General features: G+C 35.4%; 1 protein-coding gene across 1 annotated transcript; it reads left to right on the top strand.

Moving 5' to 3' along the window:
* Nucleotides 1–8864: 8864 nt before the first annotated feature.
* LOC102805674 (uncharacterized) lies at nt 8865–21350 on the top strand. Its single transcript, XM_078005568.2, has 4 exons — nt 8865–8997; nt 19822–20093; nt 20363–20437; nt 20983–21350. The coding sequence occupies exons 2-3, from the start codon at nt 19828–19830 to the stop codon at nt 20400–20402; spliced, it is 306 nt and encodes a 101-aa protein (XP_077861694.2). The 5' UTR covers nt 8865–8997; nt 19822–19827; the 3' UTR covers nt 20403–20437; nt 20983–21350.
* Nucleotides 21351–22528: the final 1178 nt, after the last annotated feature.

Raw genomic sequence — 22528 nt, 5'->3', positions numbered from 1 at the left:
TATACGACTTTACCATTTTAGATCGAGCTGAGGCAATCAAACAATAAATTATCACGCAAAATATGGCACTTGTTCGCACAACATATATGGTACATTAACAAGTACAACAACTACACTATTTGGGGTATACTTTAAAGCGAAATGCTATGTGTAATTAAACAGACCGTTTTCCGTTCACTGTGAGATCTTGTGATATATGTGAAATCGAACGTAAAACAGGACAAACACAGGCCATAGCGTCGTAGTCGTAGTCGAAACATGGCGTGGGATTCGACAAACGGGAAAGTATTTTGGGGGTAATTTACGCTTAATAAATACGCTTTGGTGAGTGTCATTTTTAATGAAGTATGGGTATTATCACCCATTGCACACATGTCAACAGTTATTTTCACCAGTTAAAGTTAGACTTTAAATATGCAAATTTATAACGACTGAAAGCAAAGTCATAACAAACTTGAACACCGCTGACAATGTTTCAAAAGATACTGCAAACTAATTGAGAAGTTTTCATTATAGTGAAATTTGCACCCTAAGAGAGTACAAGAAAGCGTGGCCTATTAAATATGGACGTGCATAAAGTATTTACAAAGACAAATCATACTCTTCAATTGCCAGAGAAACCTAACGTGTTCCCACAGGGGTTCATTTCCACCCACAATGCAGTGCTTCCAGCTCTTTTGCGCGTGAAGTGAATATAATTATTGATTTCCAGTAAAAACAATTGTACGCCAACAAAGGTGTTGATTACGCGTTATATTACGTAATGCGTATTGCGTAACAGTGAATATATGTGGGAAACTGTTTTTGTTTATTTTTCCTGTCGGGCGGACAGCGTCACTCTCTATGTTTATGTTTATGTTCATACTTACTTTATACTTTATTTATGTTTGATCTTAATTATTGTAATCCTGTTAATTGATTTAATTAATCCTTGACACCTGGTCAACGCCATGTATTGTTTTGGTGGCACCTCTCATGTGCGCTATATAATGCGTGACCATTTGCAGAATAAATCAGAGTTCTTTCAACCATCAATCGAACGTCTCTCTGTGATATCGTCTTTCCCGACCGATGTATTTCCCCTACCACAATATACACCTTAAATATAGAGTTGCGATTCCAACTATTAGATCATACAGTAGAAATAGAACAGCACTAGAACGTTCATGAATCACTCTCCGAGGGATACCGTGAAGTATAATTACGTCAAAGTTGGTTATCGCTCTTGATCGATCCGACGCATTGAGAGCAATCCTGAAATGAGTGTTAGACACGTTATCGACTGATTGGCGTGAGGGACACGTTATCCGGGAAACCTTGGTAATTAGAATGTGTTGTCTCTTGGAATGGGGTCGGAGACTACATAAAAATTGACGTACAACGAAATCTTGTCTCACTCAAATACGTGCACGAATACTAATGTTATAAGAAGCAGAAACGTACGTAAATCCGGAACTGGTGATTAAGTAGTGTCTGAGATTGTCATTTCTGTCAGTTGTGACAATAAATCAAAGCAATTAGAAACCCTATTAAAGATATATATTTGTTTAAAGAATATTGCTTTTATGGGAATATAATATTGTTGCATCACTTACTCGGTTTGAGGTCAAGAGTCAGAATGAAACTATTTGTAAGTCCGGGTAAATCTCGTTTCGAAAAATAAATTACGTGTCTGCGCTGGTAAATAGCCTGTCATCTTATGAGAATATTCTCTCTCTCTCCTGGCATGAAATGTAATAATGTTCTTGTCATTTGCTGTTTCAATTGGGAAGAATTTCAACAGAATACCAAACATTTCACATTCACATTAAGTGAATACGTTGTCATAAGTCATTAGCCACATCATATAATATGTCCAGAGGCGCAATGTATGTATTGGATGTTCGTGGAAAACTTTTTTCAGAGAAGACAGCGTTGATTTGTGTAATTTTGATATGTCAGACTAGGTTGTTCGAAATAGTATCCCTCCAAGCCCAAGGCACTCCAATGCCTAGAATATCACCAGCGTCTAAATGGTTGATTAATCGGAAATGATTCTGAAAATTTAGTTTGACGCCGATGATGTTTGATAATTCATTTGTGACAAACGATATCGTCATTAAGTAAATCATTCAAATTTGATATCTGCCATTTGTGGGGATAGTTTTCTCGATTCACATTAAATTATTCCACACTGTTGTTTTTTTGTGTGTGTTCGTTATAGTGATGATTTCTAATTTTTTTTTTTATCACTGCTTTAGTTTTCTAATTACAACAACGAATTATCGGTAGCATGTCTGGAGTTATTTGGTCGTAACTAGAACTAGCGAGACCCACTTTTCCATCTTACAACGTCCCATGAAATTCACGGGAGTTATTCAATAGAATAGTAAACAAGAAAAAACGAAAATAGCGAATTTTATTTGTTACCCCTTCGACAAATTTTGGTACGGCACATGTACTCGTTCATATCTAAGTATTCTGGTGATGCATAGTTGTTGTAATAATGTGCCTGAATCACAGATTCCCCTGTTGCTACCTTAACAGAAAAATAACTATGCCCAAGCCACTTAGATATTTATGTAATCAACGGCGTAGCCATCGATCGTATCTGTTCTATATAATCTAGTAGGCTTATGAAAACTTGGTTGTCTAATGAAGGGTTTGAATACACTGTAGCTCTTCTACCAAACGTAAATGGCCTGTATCGCTGTTCTATTCGACACACAACCTCCCCTCACATGATTTATGTACGAATATATATTAAAATAACTATATTAGATGTATAAATGGCGGAACTTGAAGGAAAGGGAGGAAGGAACTCGGACAGTACTCTCTGAGACGATTACCTTTTAGAGGAAGCACTGTCTATAACAACGGAATAATAAAGTCATTTTGTGACGCATTAAATTATATTAATAATCAGTTTTATGTTTCTGTTTGTCACTTTTGTTTGCTGGAAATCCTGGTCTCAAGGTCATGGGACAACATTGTCAAGTGCACCGCCGAAACATCAATTTACAAAGAATGGCGTAGTTCAAGAGCAAACTTCTCAAAGCCAGTAATCAGATAAAATATACACTGATTTTAGTTGATTGTGATTTTGCGTTTGTTTTTAATGCCAGAGAATAAGTGTTGCCAGGCATCCTCTGATCAGAGTCAATCTAAATCAATTTGAAAATATATTGACTTAAAAGTCGTCATTTGAAACGTTCACACTCAATTCTCTATATATGAATGGATGGATGTGCTAAAAGGGACACCACGTAAAATTTGGCACCAAGTAAGTACTACGTCGGTAAATACCATCATATCATCGTGTCATGACTGTTTCGTTTTAGGAAAATTTGCAACATGCATGCCGCCATATAAGGATTGTTTTATGTTTACATTTCTTAGTCTGTAACCAAAACAGTCATACTAGTGTATTTACGAATTGAATTTTGTTATGTTCTAATTTGCATATAATATATGCGTGTTGATGGTCCCAGTGGATATCAATATTCTGTGGAAGCAAAACACATTTCCTTTGCTGAAACATAGCACTATTCTATAGCATGGTGTTTGAAGTTAGTGGTACGTACTGTTAATTAAACGTTTCATTAAAGCGCATTTGAGCAGTTATTTCCTCGAAAGAATCTTTTATTCAAATCACGATGTAATTACCGCATATTAATATTAAGTTAACCTCAAAATGTTCAGTGTTATATTCTCTTAATTCAAGAACTATAAACTCCTATCTCAAAAAACGATAATTGTTTTAGACCGTTCCGCTATTGTTTTTTTGTATGTTTTGAACTACGCCTTTCCAGGTTTATCTTCCGTCGACATCCGGGTTCTTTTATTTAACACTTCGAATGTCATCTGTCACAAAATTTTCATTAAGATCTGTTGCAAATGGGAAATGTCTGTTTGTTTGGTTCAAAATTAACACATACATTATAAAGATAAAGAATTGAGAACGTGTAGTAAGTTGCACCAATATTTTAACGGGAAGACACGGCATATGAGTACTTCACACTCTCCAAACACAGTATCTCCAACACTTTGTAACAAAGTATTCAAGGTGCAAAAACCTCTGACGTATTAATCCAAATACTATAAGTACAAATGAGTAGAACAGATAGAGTTGGATGGAAAAATAACGGATAATAAAGTACAATATATATGTAACCTTAATTCTATTTCCACTTATTCTGTTCAATCGTGGCATGGAAAACATATTTGAAAATGTCTTATGATGGGTAGGCACACTTGTTATATTAATTCATTGTCTTATTGTTAAAATAAAAATAACTGAGTTTTTTAGCGTCTGATGAAGGGGATAAACCATACACTAGTGGGATATATACTCAATGTTGCGATAAATAGACATTCTCACATATATGTCATTGCGGAGACCTATAACAGATTTAATATTTAAATTGAGAACATATGTATAATCCGTCATAAGCTTAGCATTATTGTACATTTCATTGGCAAAATTAATTTCCAATTTTTTGTAGATAGAACGTTTTGGAGATTTTATGAGATTCTTACATGCTATTCCCCTATGTCTAAATAACGATATATTTGTTCCATTAATTACATAAAATCTTCAATGCTGTGCACTTTGGAAACACTCTGGCTAAAGGTAGAACGCTATCCAAAAAGTAGTCAGATTCTTTATTTTCTCATATTTGATATAATATAAGAATGAAGAAAATATAATTAAAATATAAAACTCCATACTCAGTTAAGAAAAAATCGATTACAAACATACAGTGGAAATAGCATGTTTTGTCTGTTTCACTGTACACCACTGTTTCCTGTGTGGCAATATTTAAAATAATTACTCGGTGACATATAGTGAAAAATATATAATGTCTTACATGATACGTTTTGGTTTCTAAAATTTAAAAAAAATGACAATATGTTTAGTGGATTTTTACGGGAAAATATGTGTTCATTGTCTCCTATGGAAAACGCTGCATGTTACGCATATCATTTTACGGGATTTCTATAAAAAAAAACACAACAGATTGGCGGTGAACCGAAAATGCCCACATACCAATACGGAAACAATTGATTATAGACAGAAATATAAATAGACACGGAGTATTGCCATTGCTAAATGTGCACATTTAAAAAACCCCGACAACAACTGACTAGTAGCGAGCTACCTTAAGAGATAACTTTTCAATGTCTCATAAAACTCATCTAGTTCAACGACCCCTTTCCGTTTCCGTTGTACTAATTGTATATGATAATTGCATTATATACATACCATATGTGGCACTGCACTGTACATGAAAATTTAATTGTGTTTATGACGAAACCACCATTTACCAAGTCCCACGTCTGATTACTGATAGTATACATCATAAATAATATAACTATGATTGGTCCACTTCGCTGCACTTACCGTCGATGAATTCTTAATATAAATGTCCGTAATTACACTGGTTATAAGTACTGTAAAACATGTATTTTTAGCTAGCATGGTATTTTAGCTAATATAGCTAATCTGTAATTTCGCTAATTCAAAATGTCACTAATTTAAAATAAAGTATATTCTCATAATGAAATTGTTAGCACTTTAGCTAAATTAAGATTCAGTTAATTCATGCGTGGAGTCAAATTTGCTAAAATGACATGTTGCTATTTAAGCATGTTTTTCAGTATCACGTCTGGTAAAGTTAAAGGCAAAGCCGATGTACAAATTCCACCGACCAATAAATATAATAAATACTATTAACCGAAATTCTGAGACTCAGAAGAGAAGAAAGTCGGAAATCACATAAAATGCTGTGAAAACGTGCGTTTGATTCAGACATACTTCTGCGAGACGAGACTGAGATACATGTTAATCATTATGACTGATATTATATATACTTTCCATTATCTAATAGACGTACAACGAATATTAAAACCAGGACGTGCTATACACAACGCCGCTCAACACGTCTGATTGTATGAAAACAGGTAAAAACGGTAGCAGAGCAGTTTACGATACGATGTAGTTGAGATAACGTCGAAGCATAACAATTGAATGTACGTCTCAGAAAACTGATATCTGAATCATTGTCAGAATGTTGAAAGCAAAGTTATTGAACGAATAATCCAAAATATACCACGTTTATATTATATTAATTCCATACCCGGGATGCGTACTGATTATAGATGAGACAAAAAAACATTTTTGTATTATTTTCAATATGTTAATAAAAAGGGGGGAAACCTATTGATCGTGACTGAATATTGGGTTACGCATTTACATAGAAACCATATATGTTCTGTGAAATTAAAAATCGCAAAACGATATATTCAAAGAATTCATATATTTTCGCATTTTTATTGCTCATGCCACTATTTATAACACTATGAGAAACGAATTCGAAATTTTGAAGGATTGCCAAGGCGATGTATGATTTATATCGATGACTACTGTATTGTAGACAAGAGTTATTGTCTAGCAAATTAATTAGAGTAGTGCCGTTCATTGGGATATTCATCAATATGGACGATATTCTGTTTTATGATACAAAATTATATATATTTTTAAATAAATGGGCCAATGATTATGCAATAGTTATTATATTCAGGAGAGCTTCCAGTAAACGCAGCTGACAATGCATTATCGTGTTTTATTTTTTTATATTGCTTGAAAAACAAAACAACATATCTCAAAGATAATTATTGATAACATGCAATTCCACGCAGGATATATCTTTTGATCATACTCTGTCACCGTTTTAAACTGAAAAAAAAATGGTAAGTTATCTTTATCAGAAGAACCCTGTCGTAACAAGGTTTCATAACTAACCACATGTCTGCCACTACTCAAGTCATAAAGTTTTAAGCACAAATGTCGTCACATATAGTCTCAGATTACAGTAAGGTGAGGTTTGGATATATTTGTTATATTTCCACTTTTGGATAATGTTCTTCCTTGAACATTATAAAACATTAACCTTAACAATTCTTCCAAATACCTATGTCAAGCCCGCACGAAAAACATATATACGAAATATATACTATTCATAATAAAATGGGATTAAGGCTGGAAATCCTGAGACAATTCACGAAACATGAAATTAGTGGAGTGTATCGAACGTTAGATGTAGGAAAACATACGTATGAAACGTGATTTCTGTTTCACATATCACTCCAGTGATTCTGACTCGGTTCAAGTTGGGGACAAATCATCATTGACACTGTACCAGCGTGATGTACACCGTGCGCAGAGGGAGAAAAATCAACAAAGTATCGAGGCGTATCTTATCGTACTGGGAAGTGTGGGGATTACAGCAAGAATAATGAAGTTCAAATACGTTATCTTGAGAAAAAAGACCGAAAATTGTACCTCATTGACAGCGGAAATTGACTACACAATTCAGAGTTTAGTAGTACTCGCGACCACCGCCTTTTAATATTCGTATTCATGTAAAACGATATTGGGTCAACGAGGGTCTATTTCTTTTTTTCATTGTAGTATGCTTTTTGGTTTATGATGTATCGTGAACTTAAAACATTGTTTTGTAGCAATGTTCAGTATTCACCAAAACCAACGTTTTTCCTATCTGCCAATTGATCACATTTAAAGCGCGGTGGTCGTCGCGCAGCGCTTGTTCGAATTTCATGTAAATAAACAATGTATTTTACACGCGTTGTATACGTCGCTATGAGTCCCATATCGATCAGGACGCGGCGCGACGACTACCGCCCTTTAAGGTTAAATCGCGAGTATTGGCTGTATAATTTATATTTAGAATTGTTTCCAAGTATGTCATACATGACCTATCACAGATATTTGTTATTACGTAAACAAACAGAACCTGACATTTTGAGCTGTTAAGACCTCATGATATTCGTCGCGGATAAAATACATTGTTTGTTTGCGTGCGATTCCTACGATCGCTACGTGAGCAAACATAACTGAGAATCTTCCAAGGGATATTGTTGCAAGGAAATTGAAGGAGATAACAGTTTTCACGATCAGTTTATTTTGTCGCCCGCTGTAGGTCTATATCTTAAACTGCTTTATGCGTTATGAATGTGTGTGTATATATATAATGTCTACTTTTCTGTTCCGGTCAAACATCACCGATTTTTATTAATATTTCACGTAGCGTCGTGCTACTGTGAGCTCTGTTTGTTGTATATTTGATAGCAATGTGTCAAATTTACATGCGGATAAGGGGTCTCTCTAAACAGGTTTCCACTGCACCTAGGGAGACATGAAACTTGTACTAATAATGAAAATCGACAAGTGTAGTTGAGTAAAACCAGAACCAAAGTGTACACTCGGTGTATACGGAGGAAATTAGAAGATTTAGAAAGCTAATGGTAGCTTTTATCCCTTATGATATAATTTAATTTGATGTTCACAGAGAGGGTTTTTATTAAGGGGCGAAGTGACAAAAGCAATCGGTAAATTGTGTGGAAATCTCATACATTTTGGCCTCAAATGTCATTAATGTGTCGGAAGAGGACTTTTGTTTGATGACAAACACAGGAAACATGCATACGAATTAATTACACGGTGTTCGTCTAATGTATTTGTGTATCGATTCACCGAGTTTTAAAAATTTATATCAGAGTGTTCATTTACGAAATATCCGTACAATGTTCAGATGGGCTTTCGTCATTATCGTCGGCGGACAAAAACTGGGACTATAGAAACACTGTTGAAAAGCATCAGAATTAACAAACTCTGAAAAAAATGATTATTTAAAATAGGTTACGCTAATACGATGAGTCATTACGTCACTCCACGCGTCACAAAAAGTTAAAAACATGCAACGCAACAAAGAAAGCAGATGAGTTACCCCTGTGAAACAAATGGAACAGTCTAGTACTGGTTTGGATGCTTTAATGATATATGTTAAAATATTGAAGAATAGGTCGTTTCTGAGATGAGCGGCCTTAAAGTTGTTACTACCCGGATCTAGCGAGCATTCTTGTAACAGACACGGAGAGCGAAACATCGTAATACTACTCACCTAGACGTTCAGTGTCTTGTCACATCTCTCAAAGGTAAGTGAAATACCGTTTTGCGTTATTTCATATATTGATACAAATATGTGCTAATATGACCACTATTCATATTTCATTTCGGTGTGGTGTTTAATATTATAATGTTAAATGTTTGCATTAAACTGCGCAATCAACGTTCCACGAACAGAGCAAAATAATTGAAAACTAGTTTGACATGTTCCTTCGTATAACGTATTGTTGGTAATCACGTGACAAATGAACATATTTCTAGTATTCCACTTGAATTTTAACTACTTTGGTTTTGTTAGTCTGATCGTTTTCCGTAATGTTTTTACATTCATTCCTAATCTCTTGTCTGTCGGTAATGGTGCGACATTCGACGTGAGGCTATTGCCTAACAAGATGACTAGTGACTCCCTTCGCTTTCTGGTTTGAGTCATGCCTGCATGAGCGCAGTAAATTATACCTCAATCGGACTCACTTGAATAAACTCATTCGGTGTGTTTAAAAATGTTACTTACTTCAAACGACCAAAGCTGCCGGAAAATTATGATCGTAAATGTTTAAATTCCAATTATTTGTACATTCTACCGAAAAGAACGTTTGAATGAAACCACTTATATTAATTAAGGCCAATATTTGGAGGCTTCGAAGTACTTATTGTGAACAGGCTTATAATTACTGTAACGCAGCTTTCATCAGTCCAAGTGCAAAGTTGGCGGATGCGGATTTGAGTCAAAACTACAAGGCAGATGCGCTGGAACTTTTTTCGAGCGCATCTGATAGCAGTCCTGCGTTTAATTGTTATTTATGTGAATCGTAATCAGGCAAAATGATGAAGTGTCCCAATACAGTAAAATGACTGATTAATAGTTTTACGGTTTTAGATCTTCTGGGATTAATTTGTATATTGTTGAAATATATTGTGCACATTCCCCAAGTATTCGTTAATAGTGTGTGATCTCTATCGTACATAGTTGCTGTAAACCCGAATAATGATTTTTTATTTGTGGGAGTTTTCCGCATTAAATCTGTGGGACTATTTTTATTACCTCTTGAAAACTGGACGAAGTTTACAATAGTATTATTCACACAATATCATCTATACTATTGGTAAAGTTGGTAAATGTTAAATATAAACACTTCGGTAGTTAACCCCCTCCCCCCGAAGAGAAATATAGGCAGTTGTTTCCACAGCGACTCCGTTCTTATTTGGTAATCGTCCGATGTTTACTTATATGAGCAAGCAAATAACCATTTTTGCATTCGATAATGCAAAACAAAACATGTCAAGCACATACTCTGTTTTTTATTGCGCATTAGTGAGTACTAGAACAATCCCCCTAATGTATAAGCGTGTATGTCTAATGACCGTGAACAATCAGTTTCACTCTCGTTGTATCAGCAATCCGCCTTCGGATCGAATAGTTTTCCATTCTCTCGACAGTTGCAGATACGGATGCCTGATGTTTTTATTGAAGCCGATCATGTTTTATCGTTGAGCATGTGTATCACTGCATCGTAATAATATGAGAAATCAATGTGCTCTCAATTCACAACGTAGTGCGCGTTCCGGAACAAATGCTTTTTACAACTGTTGTATATTACGCATGGGACCTATATGACCATGCGCAGTTAAAGTTTGGATAATGCAGTGCGCTTTCTAAATAGTCCTTATGAATAACCTCAAATGCACCCCTCGTCTGGAAAACCGGCTATACATAGTAATTGATAATTTGGAGATACATCATACCTTTATCAAAATATAAAAAAGAAATTATATAAGACTAGACATCTCTGTTTCAATATCGCGTGCTCGTGAAGTCGCTGTGCAGTTTCTACGTTTTCGCGGCATCCTGAATGTCCAGGCAGAACTACCGACTTATCAAATTTGTTTAATCCGTCTGACATATTTTCTAGAACATTCCAAGTCTGGTAATTCAATCCTTAAAATCTGGCAAAAAAAAAATACCAAAAAGAATCAGTGAGTTCGACATCATTTCTTGAACATTCAACAAGTTTGGTAATCCAATCCCAGAAATCCGGAAAACGAGGATTATCAAAAGGGGAAGGCGGAGTCCGATATCATCCCCAGAACAATGTAGATTTGGTAATCCATTCACAAATACTCAAAACGAGGATTATAAAAAAGATTAGTGAGTCCGATATCATTCCAAGAACAATGCAGATTTAGTAATCCATTCCCCGAAATCCGGAGGGTATTAACAATTTTAAAATATTCGCGAAACTTTAACAGTCATAGTTATTTTTCGAAGTAATCTACAATATTTTCATTAATTTTCAAATCAGTAAAGCCCGGACTTTTATTTGTTTCTAATGGACTTAGAATATATGCTTTTACATTACATGTATATTGATGAAGATTCGCATAAAATGTCTTCTCACTTCAATAACTTTGGCTTCGATTATTCAGAAATGTTAACAATGTGAAGTCAAATCCATTCACAAATACTCAAAACGAGGATTATAAAAAAGATTAGTGAGTCCGATATCATTCCAAGAACAACGCAGTTTAGTAATCCATCCTCCGAAATCCGGAGGGTATTAACAATTTTAAATTATTCGCGAAACTTTAACAGTCATAGTTATTTTTCGAAGTAATCTACAATATTTTTCTAATTATCAAATCAGTAAAGCCCGGACTTTTATTTGTTTCTAATGGACTTAGAATATATGCATTTACATTACATGTATATTGATGAAGATTCGCATAAAATGTCTTCTCACTTCAATAAATATGGCTTCGATTATTCAGAAATGTTAACAATGTAAAGTCAAGTATCCGAATATAAATTGTATTTATTTTGTTATTGAATCTGTGTTTCGTATCTAATATCCTTGGTTGAATACGTCAGCGACTTGCACAAAACAAATGTTGTTTCACCAAGTTGTACCTACCCGTATTTGTCTCAAAAGTGACAGTTTGCAGGCTCAGTGTATTTCGCGGTATAATAAACATGTAACTGCTGAATTATGGCGTGATAGACAGGTATAGTATGAATATTTGAGTTACTAGGACACAATAAGATACAAACTAATGGTGAAATTGTAACGTACTAGGTCAAACGTATCACGTGACAATGTAATGGTGTGAACGCTCAGCACAAACTGGTGAAAACAATTAACAACACACAACAAACGTAATTACTATAGTGCCACCAATTACACCAGAGACTAATTATTGCGCAATTTTAATAAATTATTAAATCACGTTTTCACTCCCGTACAAAATTGAAATGGTATTACAACAGCTTTGCATTTGTTTTCACAGCAGCACATATCAAAGAACCCGGATGAGTGCTATGTGAGAATAGTAGTTTTTTTCATTACACGTATATAAGCAAAGTCCGGTTTTAAATAATATGACGAGTTCCGTCTTAATTTCCGACTACAATATATGAAACAATCCGGTTCGTAGCTGCTGGGAATAAAAGTACTTGCGCATAAATTTAAAGGGCGGTGGTCGTCGCGCCGCGTGCTGTTCGACATAGGACTCACAGCGACGTATACAACGCGTTTAAAATACATTGTTTGTTTACATACCATTCGAACATGTACTGCGCGATGACCACTGCCCCTTAAATCTGATCACATCGGTTACCAAATATTTTCCAATTAAAATACTGCTATAAACTTTTTTCACATTTTCAGCAATAACCCTAATTTCGACGGCAATTTTAAATAAAACGACAAGAATTTGATGTTTGTTACTGATTCTGATCAATTGATTTGAAAATAATTGATTTTCAAGATGATATTAAATTAACAGCAGGCAAAACATTCGTTCAGTTAGGAAGTCTTCGTTTTTTTTATTATTATTTGGCTGTGCAAGCCTTTGTAACCACAGGTTATGAAAACGTATCTGAATACTACAAGCACGATAGGAGAGTAATACTACTTAAATATTTATTTCTATCCACAACAAAATCTATTCACTTTCGCGGGATGAAACTGATATTAGACATCATACTTACATATTGGTGGCGAAAAGCGCATAACTGTAACTAGATCAACTTCAACTACCTATGTTCATAGCTCTCAGTTTTGATTTTGACAAGGTGGTAACAATTTTGATATTATTCCTGTTACATATTATAAAACATGCTTTGCTTTCCTGTGCCGACCCCGGGCATGTAGCAGTACTGGCCGACCACAAAATATAATAAATGACGCATGCGCTTTGAATTTCTTGAACGCACTGTTTAATTTAGTAATTGCGTGCGCATTAAAATTGTCCAATATATCATCTATATCTTTGCCGTGCTGCTAAAACAACTTTTATTTTAATTTTTGGCGTAATTCATCGGCGCATGCGCTTTGAATTTCTTGTACGCACTGTTTAATTTATTAAGTGCGTACGCACTCAAATTGTCCAATATATCACCTATATTTTGGCGTGCTGCTAAAACAACTTGTATTTTAGTTTATGGCGTAATTCATCGACGCATGCGCTTTGAATTTCTTGTACGCACTGTTTAATTTAGTAAGTGTGTACGCACTCAAATTGTCCAATATATCACCTATATTTTGGCGTGCTGCTAAAACAACTTGTATTTTAGTTTATGGCGTAATTCATCGACGCATGGGCTTTGAATTTCTTGTACGCACTGTTTAATTTAGTAAGTGCGTACGCACTCAAAAAATGTCCAATATATCACCTATATTTTTGGCGTGCTGAATAAACAACTTATATTTTAGTTTATGGCGTGATTCATCGACTAATATTTCACACAACATGACTACATTCACCCTAAATCTATTCACATTGTCTATTTAAGGTAGCGTTGGTACTGCTAAATTGAATTATGTTGTTGGACATGATGAAATATATTATTTATGCAAATCATTTTGTGAACTGTACTGTACTGTATGTACCACAGCCCGAGTAAACTCCGCGTGGATTCTTTACATAATTACCAAATCCCCGTTTCCTCACATTTTCAATTATTTAAAATTTGCACATCGGGGGAAGGGGATAGTGGAATCTAAAAATATATATATATATATATATATATATATATATACACAGAGGAAATGTTGATACAAATCTACAGGGAAAGTTATACAGAAAAAAACAAACAAATGAAGAAATCTCACACATGCAACTCTCGCAATATTACGCGTGAACAAGAATTGGTAAATTAAGAGTGAAGGACGAGTAATTACAGAATCATTGTTTTTTTACGATTTCATTTCCCAAGACACAGGTATACGTGGCATCGTATGAAATTATTGTCATGGAACGATAAATTACTATTTTCAGCACATATGTACGCGCATTCTACTTGGGTGCCAAGGTTACGGGTAAATTGCAAAGTAACGGTTGCCAATCAAGTTAGACAGAGTTATCATATTTGTGAGTGATCGTTTTTGACCTGGTCGATAACACCGTTTCCGTAATAACATTCGCTCATTGTACCGTCATCTTTAAATAATATGGATCAAGCACATAGTAAATATTGCACCTGCTGGGATTTATATCCGCAAGCTGAATAAATATGGAATTGACTAACATCGTTCATGCAAATAAAAAAGTACTGTGACTATATCGTGATAATTAAGAATAAAAAAGTTATTTATATTATCCTTGAATGAGGTTGGACACCAAACTTTGCGTGACGTCACCGTCTGCAGTAGTGATTCTCAACCAAATGGTCGCCATTCGTAGCTAAGTGTGTGTGCATTGAAAAGACTGTGGTTTTATAGGACATCTCGCAAATACATTTTTGTTAACAATTGCGATTGGGGGGTCTCTCGAAGGAATGTAATTTAGTGCTGCTAATACCCCCGATACTAATCTACACCGTTCTATTACATGGAATGTGCGAATGACTTGAATACAAATGCCCGGATGAGTCGACACTAAATGTCACATGGGACGAATCAATCAAAGCGATAAAGCAAGAATATAGAGTAAAGTTCTGTGCGATAACGAGATAATAATGCTGAAATGACTACATGAAGGCAGAAAAATAGTGTTCAACATCGATAATGAATCATGGCATTCTAGAATGAGCAAGTTGCAATGTATCGTCTGCAGGCAAGTTATCGTCTGCCTGTTGGCGCTAAATTAATTTTATTCAAATTATTCTGCACATAAGAGCTCGTACATTTATGTATTTGTAGTTTGCTTGTAGTTGGCTACCATGTATTTCACCTGTACATAGTTTTGCTAGTTCTTACTAACGGGCTGAACTTCACTACTTTCGGGATGCCATTCTGGCGACCGTATTATGGTTCCTCGGGGAAGATGGCTTCAATATTAAACACTGACCTAGGGTGTTATAGACATACAGTAACCATTAACACTAGTTTATGCTATATTTAGTCATAAAATGATCAATCATTTCTACCCTGGAAACTGAAATTATTCTTTGATCTCGATCTCAAGTGATTTCCGCTTCCTGAATAATGTATGATAGTAGATGGTTCTTCTCTAATTTCCCTAAAAGATGGAAGAAAAAAAAATGACACGTAAAGTATGCCCAGAAGCTATGTGGGATTTGATATTCATTTTATTTATTAGTCTTTATTTACCAAGGGTAAAAACCCAAATACATAAAAAAAGCTATTCCTCAGGTATACAGACGAAAGGTAAAATGATTTGTGTTTAGGAGTTCATACTTTCTGAGTAGTATTTAAGGATATGTAGGCCATACAACCTTTCTTTAATTAATACGACCCCTAACACTTATTCAACGCAGTTTCTTGATTAATGTGTTGTTAAGTTGGTCTTTTAATGTCCAGGGCAATCTTTGCAGCTATGTTTAGTAACCTTTGTATTTTATCCTTTTTATCCACCCTTGGATCAATCGTAATAATGAGAGCTGTTTCACGTCACAGTTTCTCTCTGAAACCTTATTGTTTTTACAGATCAAATCATATTTTTTGAGACATTACAACATGTCTTTAAGACTGACAATAATATTGATATAAGCAATTTCGTTTTTCATCTCTTGTATATTATTTCAGCAGATAGCGGCAGTGAAATATATCGAAGACAGTCTTTAATTGGAACTGATATTTGTAAATAAAGTTGATTGGGTTAGGGGGTAGTATCTGATAATAGGTTTCATTAATTTCCCAGTATAACTGATTGATGTTCACGTTTCGGTTGAATTAGTAATATTGATGAAAAATAAAATTACACATCATAAAGAAGTAATTGAAGTAAAAATATGAAAAAACGTGATGAAAATAAACATGAATTATTGAAGTTAATGTAATTTGTGGATTTCGGTGGGCTTTCGATCTACGAGTAATCGTGTGGAATAAGTTAACATATGTGAACATTTTTGGTCCACTTTCAATCTGTTTTTGAGAAAAAAAACGATAAAATCTTCGGCAGCGGCTTCCATAGTTCACAAAAAATACATTTCTTCACTAAAAATATGTTTTAGTACTTTTAGACATTAATATAACTTCACAGTATAACTTTTACACACCACATATGACCGAACAAAATTGTGAAATATTTAATACTCTTGCCATAAGAAACAATGGTAAAATGCCAAAAAGGGCAAAACATTCCGTTTTCACTGTATTTTATTCTTTCAACTGAGTACGGTGACCACACGGGTTAAATTCATTTATTTATTATAACAAGTAAGATATTTATAACAAGTAAAAATACAAAAATTACAATATCTTCACTTTTGTGACAGTTCTACCTTGAAACGATATTGTTCATTTGAAAGTGAGTCATCAGCTTTTGTTTTTTTGGTATGACATATTTTTTGTATTCATGCAGTATGACTTATTAGATAACGTTGCAACAATTTCCCATTATTTCCATGACAACCTTACATACACATTTTTACATACTTGCGAGATGGTATATTTATACGGAACACAATTTTGTGAAATGATGAAAGAAAACAGAGAAACAAAATTGCTTGGAAAATATCCCAATTTCCGTGATGAATGTTTAATCAATAAAACACCAGTTGAGTCGAACACTTACAAGGCAGATTTTGATACATGGAAAAAATCTACCAACAGACAAAGAAACAAACAAACAAAACACAGGGAGATTAAAAGTAGGGTTTCAATGTTACCCAAGCATGTATTTTTGAATATAAATTATCCTCTAGAAATTATACCTAAAGCAATTTAATTCAAACGAGCAAACTTAGTTGATGTACGCATGCGCATACTCGACCACGAACATCTGCGCGAATAGTCGCGTATTTTGTCTTCGTAAAATAGATTAATCTGATTGGACGTACCCAATCAGATTTGACGAAGCCCGACGTGGCAACGTTCGCTGGTTCCCGGCGTCCCTTGAGAACAAGGACGAGGGTAACTCGTCATCGCCATAATGCGTAACTGGACCGGAATTCAGCGAATATATGGCGGAATTTGAAAACATTCAAAGGTCTGTTCTTTTATAAACCGGTATAAAACTGCAAACGTTATTGGTTTAAATTCTTTTATCTATTTTTTTTGCAAAGTGATAACAAACAAAACCGATTTTGGAAATAAAAGAGAAACTCTGCTCTATATTTTAAGACAACGCGAAATAAAATGCACGCGGGTTTATTTGTTTGTATGCATGAGACGTCGGGCGTACGTGCCATACACAAATTGTGAACGAGCCTAAAAAGTGAGTACATAGTCAGACGTAATATGTGCTCACTGTGGCCGTTAGCGGGCAGTCGTAGTTTCCACACATTTTAGATAATAATATTCGACAAAATTCTTAATTAAACAATATGTACTGCATTATTATTACTTACGCGCCAGACAGCAACTATTTATTGATATATTTTAGATAATTTATTTATTGCAGTGCATTATAACAATGATGACGTGGAAAGGTTTACAACAATGTTAATATATTTTCGCACATTATTGATTTCTAACATTATTTTTTGTGAGGTTAAAAGTATTATATTTTATTCCATTTATGTTTTGGCAGAAATGATACTTTAGTAAATTGAAATCAAGAAACTAATTATCGATATGTATTCAACTTCGACATACGAACTCAGCGCGCATGATTTGTTGGATAACCGGATTTAGTATGTGACACTTTTTTTTACACGTCAACGTCAATTTTCTTGCTGGCACGTTTATCCCACTAATCCAACATTTGTGAGCACAATGACGTAATTGACACGTGGTTTGAATGACATCATTAATTGAAATACTGAATATGCTGTGTGCATATCCGATTGGCTCACTGTCGGGTTACTTGAATTACACATTCTACGGCGTCCCTTTATGTCCTATTCTCATATCAATGATATGAATATTGAGTGGAATTTGACAATTTGCCAATTAGAATTGAAATGATTTGATCTTTGTCCGAATTTTGCGTTTAAATTAAATGAGTCGTGAAACTGGCATGCTTGGTGTAAAGGAACATCACGCATCTCGTCTATTTCCGACACAAAGTGTAAACTATACTGAAAGCGTTTCGGAAAGTGCGTTCCAAGCACGTACGAGAGAACGTCACAATAAAAGTCACGTGGCTGCAAATGAAAGCTTCGATCGACAAACCGATAAAGCTGTTATCTCGGTTTGTGAATTCAGAAGGTGACACATTTCACAGGACGGGACACTAATGCATCAATTGGCAATGACGACATTTTTTTTCTTCAAAATATCGCCTCTTCACTTTACTTGACTCAGACGGGGATATAAAATTACATAGTAGTGAATTTCACATCGGCGTTTCGAAAATAAATCATACAAAAAAACGTTAATTTAATATCTCTGATAATAATAAAAATTAAGAACACGCAATCCTGTGATGAATGATAAAGACCGGACGTAACCCATATGAAACAACTTTTGTCCATGTACAATCAAAGACACTAGTGTCTTTGGTACAATCGAAGACTCCATTCTATGTATACAGTGGAAGCGATCTAACGCGGACATCTCGCACTCAGTGAGATCCCGCGGCCATTTGTAAATATTACTCCCAGGTTCATACCCATAATGCCTCGTGACTGGCGGGCTGACGTTGAAGGACATGTATGATTTCGTTAAATTGAGATCTTACCGGATTCGTCATTGATTGATTGCGCCCAGCAAAAGTGAATATGAAACTGAAAAACATGCGTTTTGGACGCGGCAATATGGCAAATGAAGTTTCTAGCCAGAAGTATATTTCACAACCGGAAATACTCAGAACAGTCAGTCGTCTGAAAATCACAAATGCAATCATATCCAGGTACCACTTGTATTGCTTTTATAAATGCTAGCGGTCGACCAATCCCGAAACCACGTCGTCACAAACCACTAGGTCAGAGGTCAATCAATGATCCACTGGTGTGCTTTATGTACTTGCACAGTATATTATACGATGTCATATGATCACATATTTTACAACCAGCATGCAACGTCGCTAGCTAATCAGCACTCGCTCAGGTTCTGCTGTGACAACGTTTTCCAAACAGGGACACATAATTACATGAATATTTAAAGGGCGGTGGTTGTCGCGCTGCGCAGATGTTTTCTCACACCCCAATGCTCTCTTCTAATGGAAATCATAAATAATATGAGGTTTGATCTGGGCGCGACTTTCACTAAGTACTGCCAGTGACTCTTTCGACACCTTCAAATCACCTAAAAATGACCTAATTAAAGCTTGATAACGTATGTGAAGACGATATTTGTAAAACACTAAATTCCTCCAATTCGCCAGAATTCAAATAGGTAACCTATAGTACATACATTCCAGGAGTGACAGTTTTGAGGGTGGACCCAGCAGAAAAGTGTTCAAGATTTACCCGACCGTGTCTTAACAATAATTGTATCTTGCCAACAAGCAGCGAGTTAATTTCACGAGTTGTTATCTTAATTTCATTATTTTCTCTTTATTTGTTCCAGCTAATCATGTATTCCAGACAAGTTGTTATCGCATTGCTTGTAACAGTGGTGATCTGCATCCAGTCAACCAACGCAGTGAACATCTGCAAAACAAAGGCTGGACTGCGCATGAAAAGTTGTCGCGGAAGACCAGGGAAGCGCACTGACAAAACGACCGTGTCGAACGCCGTCTTTGCTTTACTGCGAGCAGCCACTGAGATCATTGAAGATATGCCAGCTGATGAGATCAACTCTCTCTTAGAGGATATGTCAGATTCCAGTGACGAGGACGAGTAAGCCCACTTGATGATGAACAGATCTTATATGCAAATGGACGACGAGATCTCGTTGATAGCGCAAGTCTCGCGGCTTTCTCGCTCTCAGCGAGATTTCGGCGGCCATGTGTGGCTAAGTTTATTTGTTGATGTTCATTGTTCAACTATCGTACCCCAATACATATTATCATTACCGTCAATCACAGTCCCTATCTGTGCGTTAATGAACGAGTTTGCAAGAATTAGCTAGTGAGCTAATAGTTACGTAATTCTATTTTTAATTTCAGTAAACTCGCATATGATGTTGACGAAGAACCGAACATCTAAATGTGAAATAGTATCTTCAATGTCCTAAATTAAAGGTAAGATGTTTTATCCTTGGACGCGTTTGATGTTCACCCGATTTATGTGAATTTATGACGTAACTATGTACTACTACAATTTGTTTCTGTAGAGTACAATTTTATTTCTAGACACTTGGTAAAAAATAAAGTGTCAATCAGGAACGTTTTATGCAGATACTATATATACATTTTCCCAAGGTCAATATATGCAAATTACAGGGCATGCGCATACATGAAGCATAGTACATTCCATGGTATATACGACGCATTCTATTTATTACAAGGAAACAAATGTGACAAAGAGTACCGAGTGTAAACACATAACACATTTTTTTGTTTGTTATTTAAAAAAGCGCAAAATTTCTCAGCACACTCTAACGCTAATGATTTTTCACGTATTTATTGTCTATTGATTGTATGTTGGGGGGGGGGGGTATCCCAAATGATGTCACATCGGCTATAGATCGGCGCCGTGCATGTTAAAGCATTTGTATCCACTCGTGTGGAAAAAGAAAACACATTTTGGGTTGTTTTAACTGTAAATCTGTTTTGCTTCATTTCAGGATTTACATTTACTGTTATCTGGATTTAATTTACATTCTCGATGGACCATGTCACATGACTACTGGAGAGTGATGTCGTCTGGAAATTATCCCAACGCAGACACGTCAAACGATGGTTGGATAAGATTCGTAGTAGATTTAAATAATGGCCACAACACTTAGTATCAAGTCTGTTCTGAGATGAAGTTATTTAGTGCGTAGTTAACGACCGGGGTGATCTTCCCATACATGCTAAATTGTCATCAATTGTATCCATGACGACCATGTGATGTGATCCAGTTTCTATTTTGTGTAATCTGGATCTTAATGTACTTTTTCAACCTGTATATTTCTGTGTGTCTGTAGAAATAAAAGTCATATTTTAAAAATTTCTAATGTTTCCATGCCAATACTAGCACTTCAAATTTAAATTTTCGGACATCAAATATAGCGGCAATGAGCTATATTTGTTTTCTAGTAATGTGTCACACAGGGCGTGATTGTGCGTGGTCACGTGTAGGGATGTAACGTGTAAGACGTTATTTGTTTTATGCATAAAAATGCCGATGTGAAAACAAAATTGCTAGAATATAGTAGAGCCGCTGTTACAATAAGAAAGGAAATTAAAGCAGTTCTAAAAAAACATATTAAAATTGATTACGGCAAATAGCGGCGGAAATGACCTGACACGTTCATTGTCTATCAGAATTTTTTTTCCACAGCTTGAAACGGGGAAGTAAGTTCCTTCCGCGACACTTCACACAATTCAGTAGAACGCATTAAACGTCGTGACAGGTGATTTATAGAAGAGTTGCTCACATGATTGTTAAAAGCGTAAGAAGTTGTTGGGATAAATAACCCTAATGCAGGGCCTCATTTGATTCAAGTTTCTGCTGGATTGTCCCCTTCTCGAGAGAGTGACAACGGCACATACTCAACAGCTAAAGACGGAGGGTCGTCACCTGCGCACGCGCGGGAATTGAGTCCCAAGCGACGATAACAGCCTACGTTAAAAACGCAAAGGCTCATGGGTAGACGTTTGTTTGTAAACAATGACACGCTATCGCCATCTGACGCATGCGCAGGTGACGACTCCCCCGCTTTAAAGTAGATTTATGGATATATTGTGACCGAACGTGGACCGCATTTGAGACGCTGGTACCGACATACACAAATGTTACTGAGGTGCAACTCTTGCATACAACATATTCTAATTTTGTATAAAATAGTAGTTAGCAATTAGCCAATAACATTTTAGAAAAGGGTTAGTAAAAAAACTGCAGAAATATAACACCCTTGTTTTATTTAATTAGTTTTGTATAATTTTAGTTTTAAAATATTCAACCAAGGCAAAACTTCAATTGCATATGTTCATCAAGTTAAATCTGGTTTATTGTTAATAGGACATAGTGATACTAATGCTAATAGGTTTGGTCTTTTTTATAATTAGTTCTTGGCATTAGCTTTAAAACTTACCTGGTCGGTAAAGCAGTAGTCGCTGTAACAAATCCCGAAAACGTTGGTTCGGGATAATTTAAAACCGTCGATAGAGAGCGCGAGATTTCAT

Source organism: Saccoglossus kowalevskii, chromosome 22 (assembly GCF_978046115.1).
Source record: "Saccoglossus kowalevskii chromosome 22, keSacKowa6.1, whole genome shotgun sequence".
NCBI lineage: Eukaryota > Metazoa > Hemichordata > Enteropneusta > Harrimaniidae > Saccoglossus > Saccoglossus kowalevskii.
Note: the sequence above shows the minus strand (reverse complement) of the source record. Positions and strands in the feature narration are given on the sequence as shown.

Coding starts and splice junctions, on each gene's coding strand:
- LOC102805674 (XM_078005568.2), top strand. CDS start 19,828: ATGTATTCCAGACAAGTTGTTATCGCATTGCTTGTAACAGTGGTGATC. Junction 20,094..20,362: donor GATTCCAGTGACGAGGACGA/GTAAGCCCACTT, acceptor TTTTAATTTCAG/TAAACTCGCATATGATGTTG.